The 14703-nt window shown below is 51.5% G+C and overlaps 1 protein-coding gene across 1 annotated transcript in view; it reads left to right on the plus strand.

The window, feature by feature from the left end:
- Positions 1-4115: 4115 nt before the first annotated feature.
- CREB3L1 (cAMP responsive element binding protein 3 like 1) overlaps positions 4116-14703 on the plus strand; it is a 44250-nt gene continuing 33662 nt past the window's right edge. The window contains exon 1 of the mRNA XM_030829635.1: positions 4116-4690. Within this exon, the coding sequence (XP_030685495.1) occupies positions 4589-4690 (102 nt within the window). The 5' untranslated portion in view covers positions 4116-4588. The remainder of the gene's footprint in view (positions 4691-14703) is intronic.

Here is a 14703-nt window from a genome sequence, read left to right on the forward strand (position 1 = left end):
ACTATGACATACCATCGATCACAAGACACATTCTGACTTCAGAGATGTTAAAACATCGACGAAATGTGCATCTCAGAATCAGTGAAAGACGATACTTATCTCACAAGCTTGTTCCAAGAATTAAACAAGATGATATAAAGTATTTAGTGCCTGGCACAAAGCAAGTACTAATAAACGTCCGGTATTTTTATGGTTCAGGGCTGGGTGGGAAGAGATCACAGGCCAAAGAGGTGGAAAGGAGAGCCCTAAACTAAGTGAGAGCTGGGGTTCTGAAGCCCACCCTGCTCCTGGCAGAGTGCCACCTCAGGCTCCATGTCCAGCCCCAGTGGGGGGCACAGGGAAAGCAGCCATGCAGCCCATATTAGGGAGCTGCTAGAGAACAAAGGGCCCCATCTGCACCCCGGAAGTCAGTCTAATCTCCAGGATGAATATGTTTTCATTTCTCAGAAGTTCCTGTTAGAGCGTGCCAAAGCATTTTTCCCTTTACAACCCGGGCAAACAAGACAGGTTTACTTTGGGTGACCTTATTACCACCACCCAGGGCCTGCCTGCCGAGTGTAAACACCAGCTTTGCACCCTCCTGGAGGCTCTGGGCAGAAGCCTGGAAAATCAAAGTACCAGGCCTCCTGAGCGGGGAGGCCCTTCACACTCCCCCGACCCCTACCCCTGCTCCCCAGGCCCTGTCCTGGAAAGGGCGCATTGGAAGATCCTTGGAGAGGATGAAACCATAGAGGGCATCAACCCTCGCCCACTTCATAGCTATGGAAACGGAGACGCAGCGAAGGGCAGTGACTCTACACACACACACACACACACACACACACACACACACACCCCATTCTACTCACAGCTCAGCCTGGCAGGAGCCTCTCTCTCTGCCTGATCCTCAGTGTCTGGAACAGGCAAGAAGCTTACCTCTGTCCTCTTTCTCCTGTGCGTCATTGGCTGCGTTGGGATGTCTTTATGCACGAAGCTTTTGCTTCACAGTTGGAACAGCGGATGGAGAGCAGCAACCAGGTGTTCCTGAGCCCGTCACAGAAGGGGCTGCCATCATCAGTGCCTCTTGTGACCTGCAGTATTCGGGCTTGTGGAGGTGGTGTTTGCAGAGCCAACATTGGCCTCCATCCCCTAACTCCTTCAGATGTAGAAGAGGGGCCTGGGTGGGGGGTTGGGTTGTGGGACCAGGCCCCAGAACTGGGAGGGAGGGAGCAAACCCTCCCTGCTGGGTTAGAAGGCAGACTTAAGACCCAGGGAGACATCTCATTTCGTCTCCTGGAAAATCTTTAATAGACAAGACGGAAGGGATGTGCGACTGACCACACCATACGGAAGGCTTCAGGTGGGCACAGTTCTTTCCAGTCCTGGCACAGAATAGAGCCTGGGCTCCAGTGTGGCCATAAGCACGGGGTTTGTGTAGGGCATGGGGGTTTTGCCCTCATCATCTCACTCCTGCGCCACTGCCTGTTCTTCCCAGTCCAGCCTTCCTCCTCCTTTCTCTTCTACTTGCTGTTCCCTCTGCCTAGAATGCTTTTCCCTGCATTTTGCCCCACAAATGACCCCAGTTCTTGATTCAGTTCTCAGTTTACATGTGGCCTGTTCAGAGAGGCCCTCCTTACCCAAAGGGTAACATCACACTATTTTATTTTTTCATAGTCCTTACCACTCTCTGAAATCATCTTCTTAACATTTTTTTACCCATACTTTTCTCCGCCCACCCGCCCACCTCCGTGCAACCACATTTACTCTGAGATCTAGGTTCTTAATCACTGCTGTGTCTCCAGTGCCTGGTCTGGGAACCATTCACAGTAGGTACTCAATAATGCTTGTAGAATTTGTGAATAAATCTGCGATCATCCTCATCTCTGCTGGACTTTGCCACCCTCTTCATTCCAGAAAGAAAATGATCACACTCCTCTATGTGCCTGGCTCTACACTGCCTGGTCTCCCTCCTCCCCCTGCCACTTCTCTTGGGAGATTCTGCCTCTCAGACTCCGCAGAAGCTGCCGGAACCAGAATGTCTCCCCAGGAATATTTTCAATGGTTTCCTGGGGTGTTCACCTGGGTAAGAAAAAGGAAAGAGAGGACACTCTAATCCTACTTATCTAAAACTATATAATCTTCCCCAATCACTTAAATGGTACCTGTGTCTCTAATTACAGAGCAGGCTGGGAGGAACACAGGCACAATTTCCAGCCAACCTCAGGCAGGGGGCCACTTTGGCTCCTCCTGGGGGCCCGCAGGGACTACAGCTCAGTAGCCAGGACTCCAGACACCTGCTGCTGGGGCTCACTCACAGTAGCCTGGCCTGTTCACCCAGCCAGAGACCCCTCCCCTCCCCTTGAGAAGTATCAGCCACATCCCAGTGTTTGAATGGTCCCCATTTGGCCAGATGTGATGCATTTGGGGAAGACACCCATGGTCCCAGCACCCTAATTCTACCCGCCACTGTTGTGAAAGTGAATTGATTTCTTTTTGGCCCAGCCTTACTTCTCGGAGTTGCATGGCTGGTGAACTGGTCCCCAGAGCATGGGTTATAATCCTACTTTCTTAGGAGCAAATTCTCCAGGAGGCCTGGAAGCGAACAGTCATGTGACAGCCGGGAAGGTCAGAACTTCACTCTCCAGAACTATGTCAACTAGATCATAAGGTGGGGAAAAGCCACGTGCCTGCCTGCCTGCCAGCCAAGCAAACAACTGCTGTCTCAGCCTTGGTATAAGCCTTTCTCCCACCTGGTGCTGAGAGCAATTTTGGTGACATCCATGGCTTAGCTGCAATGACATCTCTGCTTCTTAAAGGCCTTTTGGTTCCTGAGCTAATTAAAAGTCCCAGACAGGGAGGACACACTTAATCTTATTAATAACTTCTGGTCAGGAAACAGCGTGCCCAGCCCTCTGAGGGAGCGCCTTTCTGAACCACCTCCATTTGTTCAGGTGCTTGGCGATTGTTATCAGCCCTTTCAAGAGATTAAGTTTGTACGCAGGAGCAAGCCACTTAGGTCATGGATCCCGGGGCCCTGGGAGTGTCTGGTGACTGTGGAGTGTGCAGCCAGCCAGCACCTTGGCTCATTCAGATTCCAGAACTACTGTTTTCCAACTTCCTGCTCTTCAGAACCACTGGGGGGTAGGGAGGGACTTGACTATCGAGGAGAGGAGGGGGACTCTCCTATCTCTGGCTGTTCACCCAGCCCTTTCACACAGAGGAAAGCTGGGGACAGTTCTTGCCTTGAGGAGTCTCACAGCTCAGTGGGTCACAGACACAAACAATGTGAGCAAATAAGGACAATACCACATTAGACTGGAAACTGGAGGTGAGCACATGATGCCCTGTGGGTGTATACCGTTGGTAACTGCTCCAGCCTGGGTGTTCAGGGAAGGCTTCCTGGAGGAAGAAACATATGAGATGAGAAATGAGAGTTACAACTGAAAATCGGCTGGGCATGGTGGCTCACACCTGTAATCCCAGCACTTTGGGAGGCAAAGGAGGCCGGATCACCTGAGGTCAGGAGTTCGAGGCCAGCCTGGCCAACATGGTGAAACCCCGTCCCTACTAAAAATACAAAAATTATCTGGGCGTGGTGGGGCGCGCCTGTAATTCCAGGTACTCGGGAGGCTGAGGCAGGAGAATCGTTTGAAACTGGGAGGCAGAGGTTGCAGTGAGCCGAGATCACACCATTGCACTCCAGCCTGGGCAAAAAGAGCGAAACTCTGTGTCAAAAATAATAATAATAATAAAATTTTTAAAAAGCTGAAAATCTCCCCCGTTGAGGGGAGATCTGTTGAGGGGACTGTGAAATGGAATTCCCTGACTGGGTTTGGTGCAGGCTTTAGCATAAGGCTGGAAGGATGGAAATAGCTCCCTCATCAATTCATGGGACAGTGGTTGGTGAAGCCTTAAAATGCCAATGTTCCAGGAACACTGTTATCGGTTCCAGGACTATTGTTGCTTTAAGCCCCCACCTTGAGCATTCAGAGAAGAGAGATTACTAAGGAGGACGAAGTTGCAGATGTCTCTTTAAAAAAAGAGAGAGGATTCCTCGAGCCACGCCCTCTTCTCATTAATATTAAATTATTGTGAATATTGATGTGGGGGCGTGGCGCCTTGGCCAGCTGGGCTAGCCAGCCAGGGGTTCCCGGTTTCACAGAGAGGAAAGTGACAGAAGCCGTGCGGAGGGAGACGCAGAGACAGCGCAGAGGCCGGCAGCCACCCAGTCTCGGGGGAGCGCTTAGCTCCCCCGCCCCGGCTCCCACCCTGTCCGGGGGGCTCCTGAAGGCCTCAGCCCCACCCCCGGGCTCCCCATGGAAGCCAGCTGTGCCCCAGGAGGAGCAGGAGGAGGTGGAGTCGGCTGAATGCCCACGGCGCGCCAGGGGCCCTGAGCCCATCCCGCTCCTAGCCGCTGCCCTAAGGCCCCCGCGCCCCCAGCACCCCCCACCCGGGGCCGCGCCGCCTCCGTCCGCCCCTCCCCCGGGGCTTCGCCCCGGACCTGCCCCCCGCCCGTTTGCCAGCGCTCAGGCAGGAGCTCTGGACTGGGCGCGCCGCCGCCCTGGAGTGAGGGAAGCCCAGTCGAAGGGGGTCCCGGGAGCCGGCCGCGATGGACGCCGTCTTGGAACCCTTCCCGGCCGACAGGCTGTTCCCCGGATCCAGCTTCCTGGACTTGGGGGACCTGAACGAGTCGGACTTCCTCAACAATGCGGTAAGATGAAGGGTCTCCGTTCCCGTTCCACCCCTCGGCACCCGTCCTCGCGGCGCGCCTGGGCCCCTAGAAGGACCCGACTACACAGCACTGGACAGGAGCGGGGAAAAGGGTTCAGCGCAGGGTCTCCAGGAGCGACATGTGTTTGGAGCTCCGAGATTTGACGAGTAGGTCCCTCGACACCTCCCTTGGAACCCCGCCTGACCTAAGCCTCGGAGCTGGTGCCAGTGCGCGCCGCTCCTGGAGGCTCAATCTTTGAATACATTGGCCTCCACCTTCTAGGGGGAAAGGGCCATCGAGGTATCGGGTCCGTCGGATCCTCGGATCTGAGCTCAGGAGACACCAATCCCGCCCTCCACCCACGTCCTCTAGCCGTCCCCAAGCCACCCCAGGTTCCAGGACCAGACTGGGCGCAAAGTGGCAGCGCCCTTTCCTGCGCCTCCCTTGGGGCTTCGGTGGCTCATAGGCTGGGTCTCCGCTGGGGGGCGCACCGGGGAGCGTTCAGAGGGCCTGAGACCCGACCCCTTGGGTATCAGAGCAAGACCTGGGTTCTCAGCCAGGCCCAGAAATTTCAGGGTGCTACCCTGGTAGCCCCAGGGAATCAGGCCCAGAGACCCCCCCCTCCACCCCAGGGAGGGACCTGAAGCTGGGGGCTGGGGGCAGGCGGTCAGGGCAACACAGGGTGATGGTTCAGGAGGAGGGAGTCATTTCTCTCCATCTGCCTCTAGATCTCTGCTTTGTCCCTCTGTTCCTGGAGTCTGGCTGACTTTCTGTCTCCCTCTCCCTATGTCTTCTTGACTAGGTCTGACTGTGAGCTTGTCTTTCTCCTCTTTCTCACTCTTCCCCTCCCTCCCTAAGGAAACGTGGCTTCTCTCTCTTCTTCCCTCCCTCCCTCTCTCAGGCTCAGCCCTAAGGCCTTGATGGGGGAGGGGCATGGACTTAGAATGGGAGAAAATATTTGGGTTCAGAAGGGCCTTCCCAGATGAAATGTGGATTGTTTGGGGAATCTAGTGGGAGCCCCCTCTTCAGTGAGCCACCAGTTGCGTGTTCATGCCTGTACACACCACACACACACACACACACACACACCCTGTGATCAAGCACTTGAGACTCTTTACCTGCTGACCTCTACCTCCCAGGACCAAGATAAACTTGGCCAGGCAAAAGCCAAGTCCTTAGAGGACTTGAGCATCTTGGACTTCCACCTAAACTGTTCCAGGCCACTAGATTGACGGTGAGGAACCAGGCCAAGGGACAGGAGCCGGAGTCAAGGAGGCATGGGGGCTGAGGTCTCCCTGTTCTCCATTAAGCAGCACATCCTGGTCATCCTGCGCTCTGAGGAAGGCCCCTGTCCCAGGCAGAGAGAGCATAATTCAGCAGACAGGACAAGGGTATAAGGGGAGAGGGCTTGCATTGACAGCAGAGAGATTTGGTTTCTAGTCTTGGCTCTGCTTCCACTGGAAGCTTGGCCCCTACCACTGGCTCTCCTCCCTGGGCCTCAGTTTCTTTGTCTGTAAAATAGGGGAGAGGTTGGATCAGGTCTTCCTATAGATGGTTCTGGCACAGATCCCAGGAATAAAGCAGCAGGGATCGGGAGATCCACACCTCCTCTTGAAGCTGGTAAAAGACACTAGTCAGAGGGAAAGAGGTTTGTCAGAGCTCGGACCCTTGAAGTCAAGCGGGGCAGTAGAGTCCTGCAGTAAGCTTCCCTTGGCCCTTGGCAGCTCTGAGTTGGGCTTTCTTCTGAATGAACTCGGCCGCCCGCAGCCTCTTCCTGCTGCTCCATTCAGCCCTGCATCCCCAGCTGCTCATCTGGGCCTTGGTCCAGCACAGGAAAGGAGGCACGACCAGACAGTGGGATCCAGCACTAGGACACTGGGGAGGAAAAGCCCTGCTGGGAAGGCTCCTGATCTCGCACCTGGGCAGGGCCAGGAGAGGCAATGGGAGAAGATGGGGTGCCTAAGGAAAGAGAGAAAGGACTCTCGGGCTGGGAATCAGGAGATTTAATTCTGTCTCTGTTTCTGCCACCAGCCAGTGGGACAATTCAGAAAAGTGACTTTTCTTTTTTTTTTTTTTTTGAGACGGAGTCTTGCTCTGTCGCCCAGGCTGGAGTGCAGTGGCGCAATCTCGGCTCACTGCAAGCTCCGCCTCCCTGGTTCACGCCATTCTCCTGCCTCAGTGTCCCCAGTAGCTGGGACTACAGGCGCCCGCCACCACGCCCGGCTAATTTTTTTGTATATTTTTAGTAGAGACGGGGTTTCACCGTGTTGGCCAGGATGGTCTCAATCTCCTGACCTCGTGATCCACCTGCCTCAGCCTCCCAAAGTGCTGGGATTACAGGCTTGAGCCACTGCACCCGGCCAAAAGTGACTTTTCTTCTTCTGGGCCTTGGCTTCCTCATCTGAAAAATGGGAATATTAGAACCATAGCATTACTGTAAGCATTTCGAGAGAAAATTAAAGTGAAGGTTATGTAGCCCAATGCCTGGCATGCAGTGTTCATCGTTGGCTTGATCCATAGAGGCTGGATGGGGGTGACAGTGAGAATTGCTCAGCTAGGAGTTGCTGTGTGAACACAGCAAGTCACTTTCCTTCTCTGGGGCCTCCATCTCCATATCCAAGGTCCCTTCCGGCTGAGATCCCATTCCAACCCTTCCCCCAACTTCTTCATTCTGCCTGAGAATAGGAAAATGTTTCCAGGGTTAAGGATGGGTAGGGATGGCGTCTGTGTGCCTCTCGGTCTGGAAAATGGAGAGCAGAATATTCGCTATCCTCCCTAAAAATCCAGATACGGGCCATAAATCACGTGGAAGTCGTGTGTGCTCTGTTGCTCTGTGCAAAATGCAAAATGTACGCTCGCCCTGAAAACAACTACGCAGGAAATACACGTGCACTTGGACAGACAGGAGAGTGAGCACGCAAAGTCAAGACACGTGTGTTTGGAGGTGGCTGGGCTGCTTTATTTTTCTTTCTATGAGGATGCCTTCATGTTGCTGCAGTTCTGCTTCTGCGATTCTCAGAAATCCTCAGAAGGCGGCTGCCCTTCCTCACCCATGTGGGGGCGTCTCCTCCCTGCCCCTCCCACTCTCCCACGGTTTCTGATGTGGCCACCCTTGAGCCACTGTACTCTGTGGTCCTTCAGCCCCTTGGCCCATATGAGAGAGAGGGTCTGGGCTCCAAGAACTGGGATAAAGGACCGGAGGGAGAGCAGGTCGTTTCTCCAGATGGAAACACTAGGTCTGTGTGCTGTCCCCTCCTTCCTCTGGCTCAGGGGAAGGGATGTCTGGCTTCTCTAGAGGGAACTGGCTTGGGATCCCAGAGAAGCCCCAGCTGGGAGGGTGTGGGGGGGGAAGGAGGAGGAAGAAGAGGTCTGTTTTCTCAAAGAGGAGCAGCAGGAAGCTGCAAGGATGTTTGCCCAGCACACCCGTTTACTCCCTGCAGCTGGGGAGGCCAGGTGTGGGAGTGACAGGGACCCAGGGACCAGCCTAGCAGGGGGGGGAGGCGGTGGGGGCTAAGGCTGATCGCTACTCCCCACACCCCTAGCATGGCTTCTCCTGAGCTAACTGGGAAGCAGAGAGGCACCCCCACCCCCAGCCTTCGGGAGATTTAGGGAGATTAGAGAAGTATGTGTGTTTGGGTGTTCCTATATCTGTGGGTGGGCCTTTAACAGTCCTTAAAAGGGGAGATTTGTGTGTGTTTCTGTTTAAGTTCTCACCAACAGGAAAGAGGACAGAAGGGCTAAGGCACTCTGGTCTCAGAGTGGAATCCGCTAGAAAAGATGTAATGAAAAACCTCCTGGAGGAGCCCAAATCTCAGGGTGCCTATTCAGAAAGGAGACCTCTGATACCTACTCCTCTATCAAAACATTAAGTTCGTTTCGAGCAGAGGTTTGGTTTGGGTTTTGCTTCCCCCAGTGTTGAGGGAACAGTTCCTTGAGTCAGGAGCTTGGTCTGTCTTGTTCACTGCTGTATCCCAGTGCCTAACAACTGTTGATGAATGAATAAATCGATGGATGGATGAATGAATGGATGGATGGATGAAGAAAAAGGGGCCCAAGCCAGACCCCACATTCTTAGAGAAGAGGGAAAAGTGTCCTTAAGCCCATCTATTTGCAGCCATCGAGGTCCTGCAGAGCCTGCACTGTCCCTGGGGTCTAGGAAGAGCTCTCCATGGTTTTCAATGAGTTCTCATTACCTTGAGCCATCCCCCTACTGTGGCACAGGCCTCTGCAGCCCCTGGTCTAGAATAGTCTACAGCTGGCTGACCCACAGGGGATTTGAACTTGTGGCTCAGATCTCACTCTTTAGCACTGTCTCTAGGGCTTCTGTCTTCCCGTTTCTTCTTCAGATTGCCCTAGGACTCCTGGATCCATACTCACCCAATTTAAGACTAAGCCTTTTCCAGCCCTGCCTCAGAGCCCTTGCACATGCTGTTCCTGTCATCTGGACTGCTTTTCCCTCAGTCTCTCCATCTCAGCCTTCCGATCCCAGCTCAGATGTTGCCTCCTTAGGGAACGCTCCCTGACTACCTAAAGTGGGACCCCCCTGTTCTTTTCTGTTTTAGTCTTTTGATTTCTTCTAGCCCTTAACCCAGTTTGCAATTATTTTAATGGCTTATTGTCTATTTCCTCCATGAGAAAGTAAGTTCCATAAGAGGAGAGTCCATATCAGTTTTGTGCGTTGACATAAACCTAGCACAGTCACATGGGACAAAAAGATGCTCAATGTAGTAAAACTCTACAATAATGCAATAAATATGCCCAGTCAAAAATTTCCAACTATGTTCATTTGCGGTGGCTCATGCTTGTAATCTCAATGCTTTGGGAGACCAAGGTGGGAGGATTGCTTGAGCCCAGGAGTTCAAGACCAGTCTGGGCAACATAGGGAGACCTCGTCTCTACAAAAAAAATAAAAAAAAAATGAGCTGGGCATGGTGGCATATGCCTGTGGTCCCAGCCACTCAGGAGGCTGAGGAGGGAGGATCACTTGGGCTGGGGAGATTGGGACTGCAGTGAGCCATGATGGCTTCACTGCACTCCAGCCTGGGCAACAGAGCCAGACCCTGTCTCTAAAAGTAATAATCATTATACAAATTTAAAAATAAATTTTCCAATTGCATAAAATGTGGAGTTATATTTTTGTAGAATTAACAAAAAAACAGTATTTTTCAGATGGTCTGTACTATCACAAAAAGCAGGAAAGTAAAAATTGTGATACCTTACTGCACAAAGCAGACCAAACAGAAAGAGTACCACAGAAGCATGAGGCAGTCACTTTTTTTACCAGCCCCACAGAGAATGAAGGTTTGCTCACTTTTATTTGAGAAGGGGCCTGAGCATAGAACAGAAGTCAAGTTTGGGTCACACTGTAGTGAACTTTGCTCTATTTCAAGGACTTACTGTATTTGTAGAGAAAATTACTTTAGACTGGAGCAATCCTTGTAGGGGAAGGGAAAAACTGTTTTAAAAAAATCCCAGGCTGGATGTGGTGGCTCACACCTGTAATTCCAGTACTTTGGGAGGTGGAGGCAGGTGGATCATTTGAGGCCAAGAGTTTGAGACTAGCCTGGGCAACACAGAAAGACTCCATCTCTACAAAAAATAAAAAATAAATTATCCAGGCATGGTGGCACATACCTGAAGTCCTGGCTGCTTGGGAGACTGACGTGGGATGATCACTTGAGCCCAGGAGTTCAAGACTGCAGTGAGCTATCATCATGCCACTGCACTCCAGCCTGGGCAACAGAGCAAGACCCAGAAAATCAGATCTAAGTGTTCAAGAGGTGTACTTATGTCTCCTGAAGGGATCCTGGGGTTTTCAGGATCCTGGATTGTCCAACCCTTAGGGTGGTGGAGATGCTGGGTCCCACAGAAGTGCTGTCTGTGCCCCGATATGTTGTGAGGTCCCTCTGGCTTCCCTGGACCAGCTGGGAATTCACTTGCTCATTCATTAATACACATGTCCATTCCTTCAGCAACTGGGCACTGAAGGAACATCTATGCTGGTGCCAGGGTAACCCAGATGAGGAAAACACACTTGACCCTCCAGTCAATCACGGATGAATGAGAGAGACAGAGAGGGAAATAGGCAGTATCAACATTTGATGGGCGCTATGATGGAGCAGAGCATGGCAAGAGGCTGAGCCAGGCTACAGGTCATGAACGCTTTCTCAGAAGGTGATCTCTGCACATGCTGCCCAATTTCCCTCTTCCTTAGTGGCAAAGGAGTTATTAGAAGGCATTTCTGGCCAGGCATGGTAGCTCACGCCCGTAATCCCAACACTTTGGGAGGCTGAGGCAGGTGAATCACCTGAGTTCAGGAGTTTGAGACCAGCCTGACCAACATGGTGAAACCCCATCTCTACTAAAAATACCAAAAAAATTAGCCAGGCGTGGTGGCATGTGCCTGTAATCCCAGCTACTTGGGAGGCTGAGCCAGGAGAATCACTTGAACCCAGGAGTTGGGGATTGCAGTGAGCCAAGATTGCACCATTGCACTCCAGCCTGGGCAACAAGGGCAAAACTCCACCTCAAAAAAAAAAAAAAATGGCATTTCCACAGGGACTGGGGCCGTGTTCCTTTTACTGAACACGTGTAGGCATTATTATCGATTGTGCACTCCACTCAAGGGCAGGAGTCCTATGGAGAGTCAAAGAGGGAAGCAAGAAGAAGCTACGAGCAAGTTCTCTCGTTGTTCTAGTTTGAGATTTCCCCTCTAGAGCAAGGAAAATTCAGGATCTTTGATATCACAGGGTCTCTGTCTTCATCCTCACCCACTCCCATCCTTAGGGCACCTTGGATGCCTAGAGCTTTATGGGCAAAACCAGATCCCCTGGATAAGCTCCCACATCCCATTTCACACCCTATCCTCAGATTCACCCCAGGATGCCGTTCCCCAGCCCTTCTGGGGACTTGGATCTTTGCTCTCTGCAGCTCCCAGGACTCCTCAGGAGACTCTGTTTCTGTCTGCCCTGGCCTGGCCTGGCTACTGCACCAGGAGAGGGGAGTATAAAGGACATCCCTGTTTTGTGTCTTCTCCCTATATCATGTGCCTCGTGAGAGTCGTGGTACCGAGGCCCTCCTGGAGTATCTCTCTCTGGGACCTGGCTTGCCCTTGAACCTCCCTCAAGAAACCAGCTCCAGATGCTGGAGAACAGGCTGTTCCTCTGGAAGTCTCAGCACTCCTGGGGGCAGGATGGAGGAGGGAGATTTGGGTGGAGTTAAGTCAAGACCATGAGCTGGAACTCTGTGTAACCCTCTTGAGCAGCCCTGGGGAAGCCAGACTGAATGGCAGGACCCTAGACCAGGATTGGGGAATGTGTGGGGTGGGATTGTCTGGTTCAGGAGAAGCTGAGAGAAGCAGGAAATGCCCCAGGACTCTGACCCTCGGAGTAAATATGTCAAAGGTATTGATTCCTTTGGAATGTCAAAGATCTTGATCCCCACCGCCTGGACACACCATATTGTCTACAAGGCCAGTTTGATAGCTGGAGCAACCATGGGCTTCCCTGCCGCCGGGTTCAGTGTGCCTCCTCCCCTAATTCCCCTGGGACAGAGCCTTCACTGCCGCTTCCTTGGCTGTTGGTTCGTGGCCCAGAAGCCACTTCACCCATCACAGAGAGTCTGACACATCTGGGCTGGGATGTATGGTCCAACATGACAGCTGGACAGCAGCAGCCACTGGCTCCTCCTCCCCTTCCAAAAGAATAACAAAAATGAAAGTAGTGATGGAGTGAGGCAGGCTCTTCAGGCCTTCACGGAGAGCCAGGAGGCGGGTTTCAGGCAGTGACTGACGGGGGCTCGCTTTGGAGGCAGACAGATCTGAGCCTTTGCCCATGGGTTCCCCTCCACCTGGAATACCCTCACCCTTCTTTACCTCATTTCCCTCACTTGCTGTGTGACCTTAGGCAAATCACTTTCCCTTTCTGGGCCTTGGCCTCCTCATTTCTGAACTAAACTGAGGGTTTTTGAGAGCAGGGTGTGTCAGTCAATTATTTCTGGCTATTCCCTAGGTACAGCTATAATGACTGAGTGCTCAGGAAATGTTTATTTATTGGATGGATGGAAGGAAGGCAGGATGGAGTAGGGTGGGGACGATAGAGGAATGAATAGGTGGGGGGATAGATAGTAAAAGAAAGGACACTTCTACATTTCCAGCTTTGATGGTCCTCTTTTTTAAAGTAGATTGATTCATTCATTCATTCATTTGATTACTCAAATCGTGAATCTTATCATAAATGCCATCTCTCCCTTTCACTTTATCATCATGGCCTTTTCTATTATGATATATTGTGCACTGGAAGAATATATAGAAGGTATATCTATCAGTTATAAAGTATAATAAAATGAATACTTGGAAACTTACCCAGCTTAAGAATCAGACTCAGGGCCAGGCATGGTGGCTCATGCCTGTAATCCCAGCACTTTGGGATGCTGAGGCAGGTCAGTAGTTTGAGACCAGCCTGGCCAACATGGCGAAACCCCGTCTCTACTAAAAATACAAAAATTAGCCAGGCGTGGTGGCGGGAGCCTGTAATCCCAGCTACTCAGGAGGCTGAGGCAGGAGAACTGCTTGAACCCAGGAGGCAGAGGCTGCAGCGAGCCGAGATTGAACCACTGCACTCCAGCCTGGGCAACAGAACAAGACTCTGTCTCAAAAAACAAACAGACAAACAAAAGAAAGAAAGAAAGAGAGAGAGAGAGAGAGAGAGACAGACAGACAGACAGAAAGGAAAGAAAGAAAGAAAGAAGAAAGAAAGAAAGAAAGAAAAAGAAAGAAAGAAAGAAAGAAAGAAAGAAAGAAAGAAAGAAAGAAAGAAAAAGAAACAGACTCAGTTCTGAATATCTTGGTCTCTCAAAGCTGCATGAGTTTGGGACAGAGGTGAGCTGTAGATCCTGAATCCACCCCACTCTGGGGAGATTTTAAACAGGAAAAGTCCCAAGACCAGGTGAGTACTCCCAGGCTCAATGTGTGCAGACAGTGGGTCCGCAGGTCAGATGGCAGATGATGGGGCAAGTGCTGGGGAGGTGATCCTTGCTTGAGGTGGGACGTCTTCAGCGCTGCTTAGACCTGGGGGCTCCCACTTGTCACCTGTGTGAGCTCGGGCAGGTGCTTTAACCTCTCCAAGCTTATTTTCCTCGTCCAAAAGTAGCGTTCGTGGTAAAACATAAGGTTCTTAAGAGAATTCCATTAGAAATTCTTGTAGAGGGCCTGGTACACCATAAACCCTCTATAAACAATAGCTGCCACTGCTATTTTTTATTGTTTTGGTTTTTAAATTTTTTTTTGAGACAGGGTCTCACTCTGTTGCCCAGGCTGGAGTGTAGTGGCACAAACACAGCTCACTGCAGCCTCAACCTCCCGGACTCAAGCGATCCTCTCACCTCAACCCCCCAAGTAGCTAGGACTACAGGCACATACCACCATGTCTGGCTAATTTTTTGTATTTTTTGTAAAGATGTATTTTTTGTAAAGATGTTTTTTTTGCCATGTTGCCCAGGCTGGTCTTGAACTCCTGAGCTCAAGCGATCCTCCCTCCTTGGCTCCCAAAGTGCTAAGATTACAGGCATGAGTCACCACACCTGGACAATTTTTAATTTTTGTGGGTACATAGTAGGTTAGATATTTATGGGGTACATGAGATATTTTGGTACAGGCATGTAATACGTAATAATCACATCATGGGACAGGTACGGTGGCTCACGCCTGTAATCCCAGCACTTTGGGAGGCCAAGGCGGGCAGATCACAAGGTCAGGAGTTTGAGAACAGCCTGACCAACATGGTGAAACCACATCTCTACTAAAAACACAAAAAGTAGCCGGGCGTGTTGGTGTGCACCTGTAATCCCAGCTACTCAGGAGGCTGAGACAGGAGAATTGCTTGAACCCAGGAGGCGGAGGTTGCAGTGAGCCGAAATCACGCCACTGAACTCCAGCCTAGGCAACAGACTGAGACTCTGTCTCAAAAAAAAAAAAAAAAAAAAAAAAAAAAATCACGTCATGGAGAATGGGGTAT

The sequence above is a fragment of the Nomascus leucogenys genome, chromosome 15, assembly GCF_006542625.1.
Source record: "Nomascus leucogenys isolate Asia chromosome 15, Asia_NLE_v1, whole genome shotgun sequence".
Classification (NCBI taxonomy): Eukaryota; Metazoa; Chordata; class Mammalia; order Primates; family Hylobatidae; genus Nomascus; species Nomascus leucogenys.